The sequence below is a fragment of the Dermacentor variabilis genome, chromosome 11 (assembly GCF_050947875.1).
Source record: "Dermacentor variabilis isolate Ectoservices chromosome 11, ASM5094787v1, whole genome shotgun sequence".
NCBI classification, from domain to species: domain Eukaryota; kingdom Metazoa; phylum Arthropoda; class Arachnida; order Ixodida; family Ixodidae; genus Dermacentor; species Dermacentor variabilis.
The window spans coordinates 63,246,333-63,265,897 of record NC_134578.1 but is presented as its reverse complement, the minus strand read 5'-3'; the positions used below and the strand labels follow the sequence as shown (position 1 = coordinate 63,265,897).

The following is a 19,565-nucleotide window of genomic DNA, read 5'->3' as shown; positions in this document are numbered from 1 at the left end:
GGTGACTACTTTTTTTGTTCCAGGGAGAAGTTGCAGTTAAAAAGTCTTTTATTAGACATAGAGTGTCACCCTAGCTTCACAGCCCGAAAATTTAGTTTTCATTATGCACCAGACGCTCATAGACACTGGAGGAAGTTGTGCTCGGCAAGGATATACAGCAAGTGTCAAAGACTTTGTGATATACATATAAACGAGCGGAGGCAGGCAGCCTGCAAGCATTCAGAAGTCAGTTAGAAGCCGTCAGTAAAAAGCTCGTCTTCTTTTCCGCCGACGGCCCCAACACATGAATGGATTTGTCACACATCACTAGTAATAGCATTGACTAAATGGCAGTTGTGATGACCCCACAGCTGCTTGATACACGCATCCCTGAGACTAGAACCGCTGAGGGAGAGAAAGGAAGCTGTTGCTTAGTTCTCAACAATACTTTTGGACTGGTTTTTATTATTTTGACAATCATTTGGCCCCTTAGCACTATGCCCTGCAAAAGAAGGAGGGTGTGGTGACACGTGCGTAGCAGTTACGGTACTACTAAAGCAATCAGTCTTTACTCACCCACCCACATTCATGAAAGGAGGTTGCGCACATTAAAGAAAATTAGTTTTCTGCAGATGTGGCTCCTCCTCCATCTATGAAATGCGAAACTCGTGCCGCTTCCAATGATACCGGCGAATTCGCTAGCATCAACCGCACAGAGCTGTTGCTGTTGCTGTGATGGTAGCGTTTCCTGGGAAACTGGCCTCGTATATAGGCCTACTATTTTTTGTGAGCACAGTGTACCAGGTAAGGCCAACCAATGCATTCAACTTTCATATTACAGTACCTGTTTACATGGATATAATAATTTGCGCAGTTTTTCGTTGAAATGACATTGAAGAGCATGATCCCCATTTGTAGCACACCTAGTATAATTGTTCTTTTCGAGCGCATACGACTGCGGCCAAGGAGGAGCAGTGGAGGAGACTTGGAATGACCTTGCAGGTGTTTCACCAAATGCGTGCTCTCCAAAAAATGTTCACATCTATAAACTGTAGTATAGAGAGATCACTAAATAACCCCCGAAGCTTGTCAGCCAGGAATTAGGCATAATAAGGAAATTGACATTTTATTGGCATTACAAATTCGCAACCTTCTAGCAGTACTTGCCAGCCATATCTACTGAAAGTAGGTGAGAATAGGCCATAAATATGCGGGTATCGCACCCATGCTATGAATCTGATGTAAGGCATGTCCTGCTTGAGAGGGCTACCACAACAGGAAAAGATGACGAGACTTATAAACTAAGTGCATCTATTTTCCCAAGTACCTCAACCTTAATATTGCATTTAAGGCATGCAGCTGCTTCCCTAGGAGATCAAAACTGACACCGTGGAATGTGATTACACTTTATATAACGTTTCGTTTTGATAGTATTCTACAGAATTAGAAGGCCGTCAGTACTCACCGAAATTTTAAACACGGACCCATTCCTGGGGATATGCACAGAATATGAGCGCCGGTGGGGAGGAGAGGAGGGAAAGATGGGAGTCGCAACCCTGTTGCTAGTGCAAGGTCTGTCAGCACAAGCGTTATTCGCTTACCAATGACAGTTTCCCCTCAGGGGAGTAGCCTGAAAAGATTACCAGTGTAGCACGGCGACTCAGAAAGGAACAGCGGCCGTTTCGCTTGTGTGTCACGGGTAGGCTGAATAGCGCAACGCTGCCCACCACCCTTTTCTGTGTGAAAGTGGCTGTAATACATTCACTGGTTTGGCTGCTGTAGGCAAATGTGTACGCGAATATACCGCCTGTTTTGTTTTCCAAGAGATTTTTTTAGTTGACCTTTAGAAATATCAGTATTATGCTTTTTAATCGTATTTATACGACAGGCGTAAATAATCTGTATGAGCAATCGGAAAGCGTAGTTAGATAACTGGAAAAGATTCATTATATACTTTTTCAAAGATAACTTGCTCTTGCAACATTTCAGCTAAGCCTCAGGGCAGGCATGTTTTCTTAGCAAGATCTGTAATACTTTCACCACTTTCGAGATGTCGGTCCTTGAGTGTGCCACCAAATACCTTGTAATTTCTGCTCACGGCTTCCCAAAAATGTTGGAAAGTCGGACATTATCTAAACTGTAACGGTAGTGACTTCTTTATGAGGTTTCCGGGATTGGTATCTTGAAAGCCTTGATAGTCTAGGAATTTCTACTAAGGAGACATATTGCCGCTTTCACGCTTAAATTTCAAAGTCGGAGCATGTCTCTCAAATTGAGCGATTCCAAAGCGAATTTTTTTTTTAATTTACGACAAATACATTGCAATTTCTCGCTCAAGTGGAGTCCGTCAATCCCTTAATCCGTCCTAAAAGGCCGAGTTATTCTGTTAGCTTTTTGCAATAATAAAAAGAAGTTATTCTAACTAAAAGAACACATATACGCCTTATAGCGATGTATGATACCCTCAACATGGAGTGAGTGCTGTAGCACTAAAAGGCCGAATTATAGTGCTAGCTTTTTGTACTTCGAAAAAAAGGTATTCTAACTAAAAAGTCCACAGATACGCGTTATAGCAATGTATGATGCCCTCAACGTGGAGTGAGTACTATAGGGATAACCGCATGATACGTTACGTAGTGATTGCTGTGGTGTGTATGTATCGCGTTTGACAGTAACAAAGACGAAGCAATCGTAACGTTAGTACAACAGGAGGTAAACAAATAGACAGCAGCTATAGGCCCTAATTTCACGTTAACTCACCTGTCGTGCAGGTTTCAATAGGTGATCATCGAATGACAGGAAATGATAGTGCTATCGCATTACACCCTTTTCGTGGAACATGAGAGGCTAAAATATATCAACGGCGCTATAATAGAAACAGAGGTAAACCATGCAGCTACAAGGTCTGTCAGACGAACAAAACAGTCAGAGTGTCGCAGAGTAACTAGCATTCGAGAAGCAGACCTTTATCTTGGCCGTCTACAAAGCTACATTACTTACTTACTACAGCCATCATATCATGACTCCTTTTCTTTAGTAACCTAATTCGAAGTGGACTACGTTAAAGGAGGACAATGCTGTTCATTGCTGTCGCGCTTTGCCAATACAGGCATCTAATACCATGTAGTAGAAGGGCATGTGCATGCAGAAAAATAAAATTTGATAAAGGAGGAATTCAAGGTTAAGTTAACGAAGTTAAGCAATCGCCTAGCAATTGCTTAACAATTCAAACTGGTGGTTCGCTCCTACACAAATAATTTCCCGCTGTGGGCTTCATCTTGATGTATAGTGTCAAACTATACTAAGAAACACAAACAACTTGGGTGGCCTTGCATAATCACAATCTAAATTTCAGTGAGCAATGTACTTGAAAAGAGGAACGCAGCGCATGGCTCTATCTTTGCTGTGCCCCAGAAGGCTTTGGCGGCCAAGTCCGTATGTTCGAAACAGCATGTCCAGAGGACAGGCACTGCACCACGTCTCGCTCTGCGTCTTACTTATATCATTGGTCCTGTTTCTGAAGTTATAAATGTGAAGCTTAATCAGCTGGCGTAGCTGTCTCGCAGGAAAACGTGGTTTCCGTTTCTCGGAAATTTCTCGCAGCAGCTCGCGTGCTTTGCGCGGAGCCACGTTTTTTCCTCGAAGCCAACGTCATGTAGTCAAGTGTAAGGCGACTTTCCTGTAAGTGCGCAAAACTTCAACCTGAAATAAGGACGGATTGGTCACAGGCAGATTGTTGATATCTATCGTCTTTCCAAAGACGCCTCCTAGAGACTGCCACACATCTTAAAAACACCCTTCAGTCGTGAATGCCGATTAATTATACATTTTTCTCTAGGAAATCTTTACAGAAAGGGTTCTTCATGTTAGTGCAATCGTCGAATAACAAACGACGTACGCTTTTGTTCTGCGGACAATCATCAGAAATCACAGATATCAGAAATGTCATCAGTTCTTGTGGCGCGGCAACCAATCATTTAACTGTTGCCTGCTTCCCGTGCCTAGTTAGCGCAAGATAGCGCCTTCTCGTAACATGCTTCATCTTCGCATCTAATATTGCAAATCTGAGCTAACTCCCTTTGGAATGCACCGCGAGCCTCCGTAGCGTAGATAACCAAAATATCATAATTTTCCCCAGCCCTAAATTACTTCGCGCATTTCCACCGATGGTAGTTCACCATTCATGACATGCTTATATATCCCCTGGAAGTGTCATTGGTCCTGCTGCTACGATTTTCCGAACCAATTTTAGTAAGCAGTTTTAGAAAATATTTTGTAGGGTCGTTCGCCCGGAATGTTTTTTCACTGGATCCTCCTCTCTGTTTAGACGTTTATTGGTGTACTATAGTAGGCGTATTGCATACTAGTGTCTACAACCTAAAAGGCACAGCTGGGCACATAACACATCATGGGGTAAACCTAGATATGCATGAGCGCATGTTCGGCACCAGAACATGTACGTAAACATACATTTAGCGTTCCAAATGGAATCTGAATAGCTAACGTTCTCGCAATAGCAGTACTTCCCGCTTACTATTGCGATAGCCTTTATACATGAACACCCCAGGAGCATTTTTGCCGTAGCCTTCTTCGTGATGGTCCGAATCAATCCCAATGGCGATGGCACCACTGCCGCGCGTGGTATGCTGCTTGTGAATGCTGCTTGTGAAGTGAATGCACACGAGGGAAGCCAACGATCGCGATGCAATCAGGCGCACGTGAAAAAAGAAAGTGGAGAGCAAATGCGCCATCTTCCGTGGCGCGAAAGGCCGCGGAGGATGGAGAGAGAGGCAGGGAGGGAGGGAGGGAGGGGGGCGGGTGCGTTGTGTTCTGGCAGCAACTGGGCATTTTGCGACCGGTTACAAGGGGAACAGAGGACCGCTGCTCAGTCTCGCGCGCCCTATATGGAGGAAAGTGGGCAGGCTGCGCAGGGGGGAGGGGAGCGGCTTCGACTACGCCGACAAGTGCGTACTTTGCACGGCCGCACTTGCTTGCGCAAGCCGTATCTTGAAAGGAATCTGAAGAAGGCGCATACCTTAGCAGGCGCTGTGTCCTCGCCGCTCTTTCGTTGAAACGATAGACAGCAGGAAGGTCACTTGACTCGCTGCTGCCTGTCGTAGTCATACCATCGTTTTGACAGCGAGTTTCCGCGCTCGTGTAATGTGAAGTATCCACGTTTGTTCGTGCGTGCTGACACCGTGCTTGTTTGTTCAGTTAGGCAGCAAACGTTTCCCTATTTATACGACAGATAAAAGTAATATCCTTAAGTCGTATAGCCATCCGGAAAGAACTGCGCCATTTTTTTCGCAACTGAAGAAATGGAGGTTTGTATATTATGCTGGGATTCTGCGCGTTTATGTAATTTTTATGTGCACGTATCAAGATAAAAAAATATAGACGCACCTTGATATATCTGAATTTTCTATGTAATCATTCCTCACGCTATAACGAGAGCATCTTAATATATTAGGTTGGTTCTAATGAACGTAACGCTAGAGAAAATATTTGTTCATTTTTATTTATGTCTCAATCACAACCATAATACTTTTTCTTTTAGGCCATTGGCTACAAGATTAATGGGGGAGGTGAGCTGCTGTTATTTTATATTTATAGTGCACAGTGTTCTATGTTTTATTATGATTAATGAAGCACAGTAAAACACTGAATAACAAGCCTAACCTCATTCGCGCAATGATATGCCAACAGACGGAGTCATTACGACGAAACCCTTTTTCCACCACGCCACGCGGTAATTGCTTTGTGTACTGCTTCTTTTGAAGAGTTACTAACAAGTGAAACACTCTAACTAATAAACAAATGCGCCAGCCGAGTGTTCTTCTGGCTTCCTAGGGTGCTCCGACATTGTTTCTTTAATTGGCAATTTCGTTCATATTTTTTAGACCTTTGAATATATGTAACCAGTTGTTTTTAACGCGCTGCCAACACTTTCATAAGGTATTTACCAATTATTAATCATCTATATTTAAATAATTATTTAATATATAGAAATGTCCGCCCTGTTTTTCACTATACTCAGTTTGAAGGCAAGGTTCATGGGAATATCTACGAGAATCCAATATGAGGACTATATTGCGGAATTTTTTGCGAACACTAAGGGGGGGGGGCAGGGGAGGGTGTCCTCATCCTCATGGTCACTCATACTGTAAATAGTCACCTCGTATGTATATCTGAAGCACAAATACATGTCGACAAAAGATGTGACACAATGTGTTTTGATTACAAACGTCGACAAAAGGTGTGGAGGATAGCCAAATAAACAGCGGTGCGCTTACACCAAAACTAATCAGCCCCGCATAAAGTGTACGGTGTCCCGGCGCTACTGCAACGCGCAATTTTCGGTGGGCCGTGCTAATCAGGCACTAAGCTGTCGCACAAAAGTTGTCCTGAGTAATTTGTGCGATGCATTGCTCTGAACAGAGACCTCGATATTTGTCGCGTCTGTGCCATTATTTTTGAGCCAATGCTACATTCGGCGTTGGGGAATTTGGGCGGCCGGCAACGTGCTGCTGTAGCAGTAAATGAGCTCACAGTTCGAGGAATCGCTGTAGTCTGCTCAAAGTTTTTGCTCTTTCCTTCTATATATATATATATATATATCTCTCTAAAGCAACATGACGGGTTCTTTATTATCCGAACTACATACTACATAAATCATTTGCAATAAAGCCTACAAAGCGAGTGTAATACCTGCCGTCTTCGCGTCTGTGCCTGACTAATGCAACACGCCCGGAGATCAGTACTTTTCGGCAGGTATTCCAGTACTATATTTGTGTGTACTTGCACGCCAATTTTATATTCCCCGACAAATATTGTATTGTGCTCGGCAGCATGCTTTCAGGTTTTTCAAGCATTTTGTTTGAGAATTGCACCTCTTAGCGGAAAAACATTCTGGGGACAAAGCAATCAAAACTGGGAGCATTCGTGCTAAGATACTTCATCGGCAAAGTTTAAATTGAAAACTGCGTGTCATCGTCTGTTGCTGTTCCTGTCACCGTCATCTTCATCTTCAACCTATTTTATGTCCACTGCAGCAAGAAGGTCGCTCCCTGCGATCTCCAATTACCGATATACTACACCAGTCCATTCCGACTAGCGCCTGCGCATTTCTTAATTTAATCACCCCACCTACTCCTATGCTGTCCTCGACTGCTCTTTCCTTCACTTTGCACCCCATCTGTAACCTGCCCAGCTCAGTTTTTTCCTTAATGTCTATTAGAACATCGGCTATCCCCGTTTGCTCTCTGATCCGCACTTCTCTCTTGCTATCTCCTAACGTTGCGCCTAACATTCTTCATTCCATCGCTCTTTTCGTGGTTTTTAACTTGTTTTCGAGCTTTTTGGTAAGTCTCTAAACTTCTGCCCCATATGTTAAAACCAGTAGAATGCACTGACTGTAATATCTTTTCCATGATATTGGTTAGCTTCCAGTCAGGTTCTTACAATGTGTGCCTTATGCGCTCCGACCCACTTTTATTCGTCTGTAAATTTCCTTCCCATGATCAGCGTCCCCTGTAAGTAATTGACCTAGATAAACGTACTCCTTCACAGACTCTAGAGGCTGACTGGCAATCCTGAACTCATGCTTCCTTGCCCGGGAAGCCAATTCTTAAACAATCATAAAAGCCCTGCTCACTGTATTGCAGAATTGTAAGTAATAACCGAATGTTCAGAACATAACCACTTGTCATCGTGCTATGCATTTCAGATTGTGGCAAGCCTGAAATGTCTCCTACTGCTAGAATAGTTGGTGGAAAGAACGTCGTAAGGGAGACGCAGCCATGGGTCGTGAGTGCTTTGCTTCAACTGTATACGACATTATAGATGGCAGTATATCTATTTGTGATATAGCAGAAATATCTTTAAAATTTGAAGCGTACATTTTTAAGTCGTTTTCCATTTGTTCTCGTGCTCTTGACATGTGAATGGTCACCGGTCAGCATTGTACGATATTTGTTTCTGCTGAAGCCAAGATTTTATTTTAACCACAGCTTACTCAAGCAAGTTTCAAGTATCTGACAATAAAAAAAAGACTAATTCGTAAGCTATGAACAATATTGCATAGTGTGACTTGTAACGACAGAAAGCTGAGCTTGTTCGCAAAGATTCATAATGCAAAAAAGGGTAAGGCGTGCAGACACGGGCACAAGAGAAGTGGACGACATGAACGCCAACTACCACCTGAAGGAAGCACTGAGGCAAAAAGAAAAGACACAAGACTCTTCTGTGTATGCTCTGGAATGGTAGCGCCACGTGTCACTCGGGTACACCTGCCGGTGTACTTGAGAGATTACTGTTGAGGCACTGTAAGGTAATCAGTGTACTGTATGGTAATCGTTCGTGGTGTGTAGATCTCTTGTCTTGTGTCCGTGTTAGCAAGCCTGACCTTTTTTTGCAGTCTGACTTAACCTCACGAATACCCGATTTCGACACTCATCGCGCAAAATTTATGCGCCTGCTGTACTTGATTTTGCAGATATTTTTTTCTTGAGCAGTACTCAAAATGCTTAACAGTAGACAGTGGCAGGCATTTTGTTGGCGCTGGATTTTCCCGATTATTTCAGTTGGATTTTACTGATGATATCTGCAGGTAAACCTGCAGGTGTATTTTGTTGAGGACAAGAAGAAGTCGGCAGCTCATCCCTGTGGTGGAACGCTGATAACACGCCGATTCGTGTTGACGGCAGCCCGCTGTGTTTTACGGGCGTGAGTACTTACACCAAATACTTAGTACAAAAGTGATTAGCTAGTAATCGTAAATGGACTTATCAGGTAGCAGAGTGAGAAGGACAAATTGCGCTGCTTTTAAGCAGCCTGAATTTATTTACTATGTTCAGTGTCGCAAGTGTAACTCATTTACTTGTAGGCGCAGACCAAGTCTGCAAAGGGCTGCACATGCATGTCGACTTCAAATACTGAACATGTCGACTTCAAATACTGAACAATGCCTTTGAACCTTATTGCCCCAACTATGCGCCTGGCCTGCTGCAATAGGCTTGGCTTCAGAAAGCAGTCTCGAGCCTAGCCAGTTTATACAATCAAAATGGCAAGTTGGGCCAGTTGGTTGGGATTCATAGTAAGGTTCGTTACACTCTAGATAATGCTGTCTGTAGAGGGCGGCGTTGGACGCCATAACGAGAACAAAGCAAAGGACGCGTTAAGTATTTCCTTCATTTGCGCAGAACTGCAGGTACGTGTGTACGCACACCCAAGTGCTGCACAAATGTTCACAGATGCTTTCTGCATCACAATGTTTTCGTTTTGCGGTAATACAAAAGTATATTGGTACAGCTGCGTTCTGCTATAATGTTTCCTCCATCAAAGTTTTCTGCGTGAAAAGGTCCACGTTATGCACGATGCCCGCTATGAAGTGAAATATATCCTACTTTGGCCGCCGATGACACTGGCTAACATCTTGTTAGGTGGCGTCGTAATTGCGCCTAAATATATGCCGAAGCAAGTCTGAAAGTGCGCACACATCCCCGTAGCTGAATTGGCCGAGCACTGCAGGCGTCAAGCCGAGGCAGTGAGCGTTGCAACTACTATTGGTCAAGTATTTCTTCGTCACATCGTTCTATTAATTAATTAGCAATGTACAACTAGTCGCACTGCTTTCATTTGTTATTATTTCAATAATTTACCAAAAAGAGACACGTTCATTTTCCTGATGCTCGCCCTCGCTTCAATCACTATTTGTTTCAAGCAGTTATTTAGACCAAGCTCCACGGTGTTCCCGAATATTCTTACTGCTTGGTAATGGTACGTTCTCTACCACTTCAGCCTCGACAAAGGAAAGGGATCATTGGCTAGCATCGTTGAAGTGTACCACAACGAAACAGAGAGGAGAAAAGGTGGCTTCCGCCGAGCACGGGATATAATTATTCATCCAGGCTTTGATCCACTTACCAGAAAACACAACATCGCTTTGCTGAGGGTAAGTGTTCAATACGTGCGGACCGACTCACAACATTCAGTTTTCTTTTGTTTCGATGAATCGGTTCGTCCCAGAGTATAGCGATTGCGAATGATTTACGCAATCAGTAGTATCTTTTTTTGCACTCCCCTTCATAAGTCTTGCCCAGGGCCGCGAGTGCTAGTAATATTTTCTTTACGGGGGCGGCGTTCTCGCCAAAGAAAAAAGATAATTCACGGTATATTACAGGAAATTATCTTAAGCTTCTTTACAACTAATAAAGCTTATTGCCTAAAAAGTTAAGGAACTTGGTTTCGCGGCTTATAATAAGTTATTTCAGACTGTCGTGCGTTCTAATTTTTTACCAATTTCGGTTTCTCATTTTCGTTACTTCCCAGTTGCGTCCCGGTGTGGGCGATAAGGGAAGCAGTTACTCTCCAGTGGCAGCAGTTGTTTCGCATAGTTGCATGTGACTTAGAAAAATCTGGTATGATGCTAAAAAGTTGCTCCATGAAGTTCACAGGGCTAAATTTCATTTGGTGATATAAAGTTAAAAAAGTACAAAGAAAAATCTAAGATACAAGCCTTTTTTATTACTCATCTCTGACCCTTTGCCTGGGCTACAAAGATGCATTCAATTTCATTTATCTACAGCGTCATAAAGCTCTACTTTTCACCTAGCTTTCCTTTATGGTGCTCGAAACTGGTTTTTTACCCGTTTGTGTACGTGTGGACGCACGTGTGTTCCTTATTTATAGTCCGGTGTTCCCTTGTTATATAGTCGTAATAGACCTGTAGTAGCAAGCCAAGCCTTTTGATCGTCTATCCTCTTCACCTATCAATCAAATCGCTCTCACCGTCGCGCCTGTGTTTTAAGAAACAAGTTGTTTCACGCGCTTTCCTTGGAATACATTCTTGGAGTAGGCAATATGTCTTAATAGTGGCTGGTTGCGCCACGTGAATAGCGTGAAGTTGCAACGCGTGTTCAAAAGACTGTTGCCATAGGCGATTTTTTGCAAACGGCAATATTCATTGTTTATTTATTTTATTTTTAATATTAAAACCCGCCCATATTGTTTTATATTTGATTTTGCAGCTTTTTAAACCTGTTCCGAAGAGTAAGCATTCCCGTCCAATATGTCTCATGGACAAGACAGAAGTGCTCATGCGAAAGAACGCAACTGCGCTTGGATGGGGCTGTAAGTAAACAATTGGCTAGGGAATACTCTCGAACATTTTCAAGCTCAACATCCTTTCAGCGTGCAGCGATAAGCACGTTATTGAGGTTCTCTGAGCATGTTCTGGAAACCCGCAAATTAGAAACTAGGGCAAATGACTTTAACATGGAGCAAGTCAACGACGGAGCTAGTATTAAATAAAGAAAACAATTTCCTATTAAATTGCATGCGCATCCAGAGCTATAGCAAAATAAATTGGCCCACGTCAACGACTAAAACGATCGGGTGGGATTTATCAAGGACACATCGACGTGCGGGTACGTGAAACGCTTTGTGCCTGAGGCAGAACGGGCATGGCCGCTAGGGTACTAAAATGGCGTCAGGAATTGAAAAACTGTTACTAGCGCATTAGACAGCATACCTCCTTACCTTATGTTACAACTAGTGCGGGTCCTACGGTGTAATTTCGCAATCATGCTCATTACCTATTCGGAGTGCGCTTCTTTGTTCTCCTCAAGAGGTTTGGGGACTGGCGTATGCAAAAGAGCTCACTAGTGGTAGCGCATGACGTTGCCCTGCATTTGTCGAGCACGGCGCTCCCTAGCGTAGTTGGGCTTACTGCACTTCCATCAATCTTCGGCGCTGTAACTCCCCAATGGAGACGAACACGTTCGGCCATGGTCGAATGGCCCGAGTATTGTGTTGTCTTAATGTCCGAGTCTCTTCAAACTACATCTACATTCCTGCCAGTTGAACGCAACGACGCCATAGCCCACAAAACGTGAAATTGCGGCGAAAAATAGCACACTTGTGGAGCTAATAACTCCTGATGTCTTCGCGAAACGAGACCCCGTGCTGCTCGGATCGACATCTCTACTGCCAAGCTCTCTCCGCCTGTCTGAGCGCTGCGTGGAAGATTAAAATCTAGCTCCGTCCAGGTCTTACCGGCCGCAAGAACAGTGCCATCTGCGCCATTGCTTTTCGTAATTTTTTGCCTATACACATCTGTTGCTTCTGCTTGTTACTTGCATGTCTGCTTGTGGACACGTGAGCTAGGCAATTACTCAACATTGATACATCAGCGCACAGAGACTTCGTTAAGTCAGTAACTTATGGCTCGGCATAAGGGTATCCGTGTCAGGTCACAGGGCACCCCCTATAAAGCGATATTCTTCAGAGCGCGGTTACACCTGGTATAAAGCTATTTGCCTAAGGAACACACCTCGTAACTCATATAGACAAAAGCGTTAACTTTAATTCTAGTGGTGAAAAAACGACGTACCTATGTCTAATATGCTTTGATTTTATCTGGCCTATACTTCCCGAGGATTAGACAAGATTTCATCAAATTGTGCTCGCGTGCTGTGAATTGAAGCAATGTTGCTGCAGTTCGCCTAGGAAACATTCTTGTATCTCCCAGTGGCAGTTTACTCGGCGGTAATGGAAATACTCCTCAGAGGCAAAAGCCAAACGTTACGAAATGGTACTGTTAATGATATCGGCTGTAGACCCCTGTGTTGTGATCTACACCTGTATATCTATTCGCATGTTTATTTAGACAGGTATTTTTGTACCTATATGTACATTCGCGAATCTGAGGCAAGGGCATGCTGTGACATAGTGAGACGATTCGGGTTTCGTATAAGTGAAGCAGCTTAACCACAGTCCAACTGATTTTCCACTTTTCTTCATCATCTGTTACAATTATGGTTCTCTGACGCAGGGATTACAGAGTCTCTAGCGCTACGCTACGCCACTGTGAAGATTGTGCCATTCACGACGTGCCAGAAGAAGCTCGAGATTATCAAAAAGCGCAAGGTTTTAGACAATAGGACTATGATTTGTACTTCTGGGGTGAAGAAAGGGCCGTGCAGAGTAAGTATATAAGACGTTGAATAATTCATATCTGTGATAATGGACGGCGGAAAGATTTCGCTTTTGCTTCGTAATATCTTTCTAGGGATTAGCAAATTGATCAGATATCGTAAAAATAACATTCATTCACATTGTCGGTTCATGTGCAATAAGCATTGACGTTTTAAGCACTTCAACTTGGTTTGTACGAAGACACACACTGGAAGAACAATAAAATATGTTTCGATAATGTGATGTGTTGTTCGAGTGTTATGATGTTCGGACTAATCATACCTGAAAATTGGCCTGTTGATTAAAGACTAAAGACTTAAATTCTGAAAGTCGCTGAAAGTACTAACGAGGACAGAGCTCAATTTTTGCGGCAGCAGACTTAAGTGCGAGTTAGCGACGGATTTCCTCATCTTCGGGCTTCACATTTTCTTGTATACACCACAATATTCTTTCAAGCAACGCTTTTCAGAGGCGCATTCCTAGAGAATAAACCAACTAGCCCAAAGCAAATTTTGTTTTAACATTTATATATGTTTGCAGGGTGACGGCGGTGGACCGGTGACCATTAAGAGGGAAGGCAACCGCATCTATCAAGTCGGGGTGATATCTTTCCCACGAAGCTGCGACGCTTCAAGGGACATACCCAGTGCTCACGTGCGCGTAGACTATTATTACGCATGGATAAAGAATGTGGTGGAGTACTTCCACAAATGGCACGTAATGTCACATGTGTCAGCTCGCGACGGCGGTTTCTTTTAAAAGAGCAGCTGCCTCAACTACAGTGACGTATCTGCGGGCTTTTGTGAAGGGTCATAATATCAAGGAATGATCATATTTCTAATCATATTACTGTGGTTTCCTAAGTAATAAATTGCTGGCTCGAAGCTGTTGGCAGAGTTGGTCTTCTTTCGCACTATCGTAATTTGGCTACGCATTATTCCGTCCTCCGTAATGAATATGCACTGTGGAGGAGGCCAAAGCAAAGCATTGGTAATATGGAAATGGCTGGTTGATTCGCTTGTCATTGTTTAGGCGTGTTATATTGCCAAGTCGCACCTATGTGCATGGAAACACCTATTGGCGTAACATGAATTTCAGCAATTCACCTTGGTGCGCAGTTTCTTTGGCAAAATACTCCAGCACAAATTTGCGAAACATTCGTGTAGTGTTTTATACAAAGGGTGCTGAAGCTTTCTCTGATGCCCACTTCGCTTTTCTTCTTTCCTAAGACACTTACTCAGGCTCCTTTCAGCAAATAAACAATCCGATATCTAGTATTCGCTTCTTACCTGTTTTGGTTACATTAAGGTTAGTTTTGTATAACTTCGCCTCCATTGTAGTTAGGTATGCCAACCAGTACACTTGTCTACATCTGTTACTATACTCCAAGGTGTAACGAATAAACAGAGCAATATTCTCAGCCATTAAGCAACACTTCACAAGCAATTGAGTTATGCGTGCTAGGCATTGCACTCATAACTGCGTGTAGTGCTTTGCACGCATAACTGTATAAGAGATTTGGCTAACTTACATACATGGCAATCCGCAGGATGAAGTGTGAAAATTATTAACTTGAACGCTTGATACAATTTTATGTAATGCTTTTATGTAATGCGCAGAAAAGTAGAAATTTGAGCCTATGTGACCAAAAAAATGAAACCCTAAAATTCAATCAGGGAGCGTGTCCTTCTAACACGAATCTGAGGTACCTCGTAAATAATTGCAGTGCCCTAAATTTTAAGGTGAAAATTATTCATTTCTGCATTGCACAAGATTTTGTCCAATGCATGTAACTGTAGTGCAATTTCTGCACTAGGGCTTCCTAAAGCTGAGTTTTGCAAAAATAGTTAGAATTTGCATTCTTACAGTTGCTTCAGCTTAGTAGGTCTGGTCACGAGGTGAAACGAAGCACCTATTTTGAGGATTGCGAAATGAAAATAACCCATCACAATGTGTCAGAAAATGTCAACTGCTTTATGTGTTTAGCCCAAAATTTACTGCTTCCCCTGAACACATGCCCATATTTCCTACATTTGTGTGCTCTGTTCCTTGTAATCGCTTTCGGCTAAAGGAAGTTTCCTTCCAGAGACTTAGGGCTAGTAATACTGTCACTTTCCTCCAACTGGGCCTCGGATCGAACACCAAAATACCCAGAGAACTGGCCCAAGCGATCTGCTTCAGTTTATCCGGTGGACGTTTACCACCTTTTGTGGCTCAACCTGTAACAAAGGCTACTCGGGAAAAGCTGCTAACTTCCGTATTCTCCACTTGACGCTTTCCCTCCACTCAACTGAGTTAAGCACTAACCCGTCCCTCGGCTTTTATAGAGGTTATAGTACTCTCCTGAATTATTGCCAATGTGCATCAACGAAGGCCAGTGAACCATTGGGGCAAGGAGCTACGCTGAAATGTACTTCGACGAGTACAGGTGTAAGGCTGAGTGGAAGGACGTTGAAGAACAGGGAGCTAAGAGCTACGAAGCTTCGGATCGACCAGGCAGGCAGTTACAGGCGCTCGCTACTGGACGACATCTTGGCCAAGTCACTTCCATTGCAATCAATTATGCTGCAGGGCAACCTTCAGAATACACACATCAATGGGGAACACAGTGATCATTGCTTGTAGTTTTCCTCATCGTCTGGCCCACTAAAATTGACGCAGTATTGCATACACAAACTGTGTAGCATAGAACAATCTGCCATCCGGTCAGTCTTTATGGCTTTATCAATGAGATTTATTAGGTTTTGGTTGCCTTGTTCCCAACGTTTGCCACCCCACTTTTTGTCAAAACAAACAACGAAAAAACGACTGGAAACACATACCCAGCATCACGGTTTCATTCTTTGATATTGGAAATTAGGGAGGCGCCGCAAAATGTCCCTGCAACAAGCTGACAGCTAATATGTTCGGTTTTTATAACCTATATTATTGGTAAACTGATAAGGTTATCAAATGCTCCTGAAGAGTCAAAAGTGTGAGATATTGCGCCTGACAGCAAACAGCACGCATAAACCATATTCGACGTCTAACAAGGTGAACTGGCTCACGCATGCCAATCTATATTTGCCTCATTATTAGAATTATTAGAGCATATGCGATTCATGAACATCTAACACAACTTCTCACGTAGCGCTTCTGAACCCTTATAACACACTCTGTAGTTTCGTGGCGTTAAACACCCACAAAAATGTAGATACCTAACCATACCCTCCGTCTTATAAAAGGCCGAGACACAACTGTGACACTGCTGTTTGTAGGAAAAACGAAAATCAAACTTTTTACCTAAGTAAGCATGCGGAAAATTAGTTCTCTGTTGTGTGCTATCTTTTTATGCCATCATATAGAAGGTCTTGCGCCAGACTTAAGTTATATGGTGGCCCAAGGAGACATGCGTAGCTTTCTTTTGATTTTGAGATAGGTTTGCAGAAAGGTATAAATGTTTAAAGTAAGGTGTACCTAAAACACTGCATCGTGCACGAACTTCAGCTGTGTCTCCGTAAACGTCCTGTCCAGCAGTCAACAGTTTTTCTTGAGTCTGGTTGCCAGCTTGCAAGAGCATTTAAAACAGGTGTGCAGCCTCTGATATTGCCACAGCCGCTTTCTCAGAGGTTGATTTGTGCCGTGAAATTGTGGCGTGTCATTTTCCTTCCCAAGGATTGACTTCTGACACAGACGAAGAAGGGATAAGAAGCAACTATCTTTAGAAGTGGAACAGCATATTTGTTACCACCCGTTTATTTGAACAGGCCTTGCACCACTTGAAATTACAGCTAGTAGCCATTTATTCCACGTTGTATTTCACATTCCACGTATTTTTTTTTTGCTGTCGGCCATAGTGCATTGGACTAAAATATATTTTGAGCACGTGGCTGGCTGAGAAGTTGAAGGGAGAGTTTCTGAAGGCAATGCAGCTTTCGGCTGAAAGCCGTGTGTTTTCGTGCATTAAACTTGGTATGGTGTGGCACATTAAAGAAAAGCACATCGACGTCTTCTGCAAAGCAAGCTAAATTCGCAGTAGGAGATAATAAGCACATGGATTTATTGTGGGCGTAATCGTTCCCGAGTCAGACAAAAGTAATTGCAGCGCTCACGGATTCGGTGCCAAGTGAAACTATATTGTAGTAATGAAACTTGCATCGGCGCTGTTTAAGATGAACAAATATGTAAAATACCCATTGTATTCCCCATCAGAAATGGAACGCGACGGGTACATTTAGGCACTGAGAACCAGAGCCGTAATTGTTACGTGTTGACATTACGTGTAGGATACGCCTGTTGCAGATAGTATATATTCCAAACTTGGCTGCCTACATGATAAACCTGTAGTTGCTGTCCACTGCTCACTGCGTCAGCAGTGAACATTAGAGCTTTTAACGAAACATAATTCACGGAGGATTTAAACGCTGTCTATATATACACGAGAATTTGTCGGGCTTCAAGGAGGCTGCTGTCTTTTGCCGGGGACAGCAGCTACTGAGGAAAAGTACGAATGAACAACTACTATAACGCCAAAGGTGACACTCCGGCATGGTTGCCGCCAGCATTCCCTCACCGTGGCTTTGTAGTTTCCGTCGTCAAATTCATAACCGAGGATGGACGGCGCCGACAGCTAGCGACTGTGTTCGCGATTAAGTGCACTCGCCCTAAAGTGGTGTGCGAGAATTAAATATGCTCATTTGTGGGCCTTTCGTGACCGACAGTACTAGCATCAGCAGCTCACCACGTTAGACCCGAACGCGTATCTACAAGGAAGCAGGGTAAGCAAAAATATTGAAAAAAAAATTTTTGGCGCGAATTAATATCCGCTGCCTTTTCTGAATATGTATCAGTTGTTTATTTTTCTCAATGTGGCTTTTTTTGCCAAAAAATGCCATATTCCGAAACCTTTACCTTCTGCCGAATGTATCTGCTTGCAGCTAAAGTGGCTCCGAATCAGCGAAGCCAAGTGTTTGTTACAAAGTTAGCGGTAATAAAGCAGTTTGCCTGCCAACAAATGCTTTTTTCAGCCAAGTCAAGCTCTAGCCGCAGCAAAAAACAAAAATGCATATCTGGCTGGGGACTTGTGAGCAATGCCATCCTTGACAAGCTCCAGAAGTACTAGAGTTTGGCCATTAGAATAAATGCAGCAAGATTAGAGGACATGCGGAAGGCTGTCTAGGCCACGTATTTTCACGTAGCATCAACGGATACCAAACTTTGCCACGGCCTTTGCCCGAAAGACGCCGACACTGGGGTAAATTCCACAAAGCCCAGTTGAATGGTGAACCATGTGTTCATAATGAACATCTTCGAGCAGCCAGCAGTTCTTGAGGCTGTGAAGCCCATATATCAGCAGCTAGCTATGAGCCCGAGCTATTTGATAAATGCCTCTACGGGAAAACTCAAAACTTCAACGAGTATTTCGACAAGGTCATGTGGGAACGTGCTCCAAAAAAGGTTTTCCTGGGCCATCAAACAGAAATTATTCACGCTTAATGCTGCGGTTAGGTCTAATAATGGCAGTATCGCCCGAGTCAACGTGCTGAACTCATTCTGAATTTCACCAGGGCGTTACACAGTGCAGGGGCTACGCGACATTGACCTGCGTCGTCAGTACTTCGCTGACGGGGCTGCACAGCAGGCGACGAAAGAGGCTCGGAAAGCAAGACGTCTAACCACAACAAGAAAAAGTGATTGTGGTGACGGTTACCTGATTGGTGCCTATTGGAACCGCTCTCCGATTTGGTGTTCTTTCATAGTACTTTTGTAATAAAGCCCATTTTCCGCTTTAAACGCAATTATTTCTTCCTTTATCTCAGCAACCACAAATGCTCAGAACATATTATTCAGCCAGTGTATAAGTACAGTATGCGCAGAATGTACAGTAGCAGAATTATTGCTGTATAATGAAATAATTTTCTTCAAAATGAAATTTAATGCCCAGTACGGAGTGATAATTAGGTGTCTACAGCAAAATATTATTAAAGAATGGCGCGGTCATATTAAGTGATAAATCTTTTACGGTAAAAAGAGGAAAAGCTTCTAATCACAGTGATATTATAAAAATTGTTGAAAACTCTACGATTATAAAGTGAAAGGTACATAAACATTGTCTAAAATACATCGCAGGTATAGGGCCGACCTTGTTCACTTAAAAGTACCTAGTACTCAGAAAATGCCTGAACCGAAATGCCGGGCGAACACACAACTGATTAGTTGTTATATTTTGACACAACAGTTTCATTTCATTACTAACAGAAATACTGATAGCCGCAGCGTCGCTCATACTAATTGCTGGAAAATCAATGTTGCAGCAAGAATATTATTTCCTCGTACCGATTGAGAACGTTTGAGTGTAGGCGATTTAAACACCGATTTATTTTCCAAACTACGGTGCCTTGAGGGGAAACACATATATCGAGAACAATGAAGCGTGGTGTTGTTTATTCCGATCGCAGTTATATGGACACTCAGCCGCATTCGTGCAGTAAGGGCCACGGCCGTGCTGACGCAGCGCTGACCACGCACGCGCTGCTCGTGCGGGATAGCTTAGTTCTCCCGACCCTTTCCAGAGAAGTTCAGTGAATTTGACTGCAGAAACGAAGAAGCCAACTGGATCCCCCTCAGCTTCG

At 43.2% G+C, this 19,565-nt stretch overlaps 1 protein-coding gene across 3 annotated transcripts; it reads left to right on the top strand.

The window, feature by feature from the left end:
• The first annotated feature begins 624 nt into the window (after positions 1 to 624).
• On the top strand, positions 625 to 13,838 carry LOC142564202 (plasma kallikrein-like). Of its 3 annotated transcripts, none has more exons than XM_075675109.1 (8): positions 625 to 783; positions 5,537 to 5,564; positions 7,706 to 7,785; positions 8,588 to 8,703; positions 9,778 to 9,931; positions 11,007 to 11,109; positions 12,812 to 12,963; positions 13,495 to 13,838. In XM_075675109.1, exons 1-8 carry the CDS (start codon positions 715 to 717, stop codon positions 13,711 to 13,713), a joined length of 921 nt encoding a protein of 306 aa, XP_075531224.1. In that variant the 5' UTR covers positions 625 to 714; the 3' UTR covers positions 13,714 to 13,838. The 3 variants fall into 3 exon arrangements, with proteins under 3 accessions (XP_075531224.1, XP_075531223.1, XP_075531225.1); XM_075675110.1 differs by lacking the exon at positions 625 to 783 and adding an exon at positions 798 to 981; XM_075675108.1 differs by lacking the exon at positions 5,537 to 5,564.
• Positions 13,839 to 19,565: the final 5,727 nt, after the last annotated feature.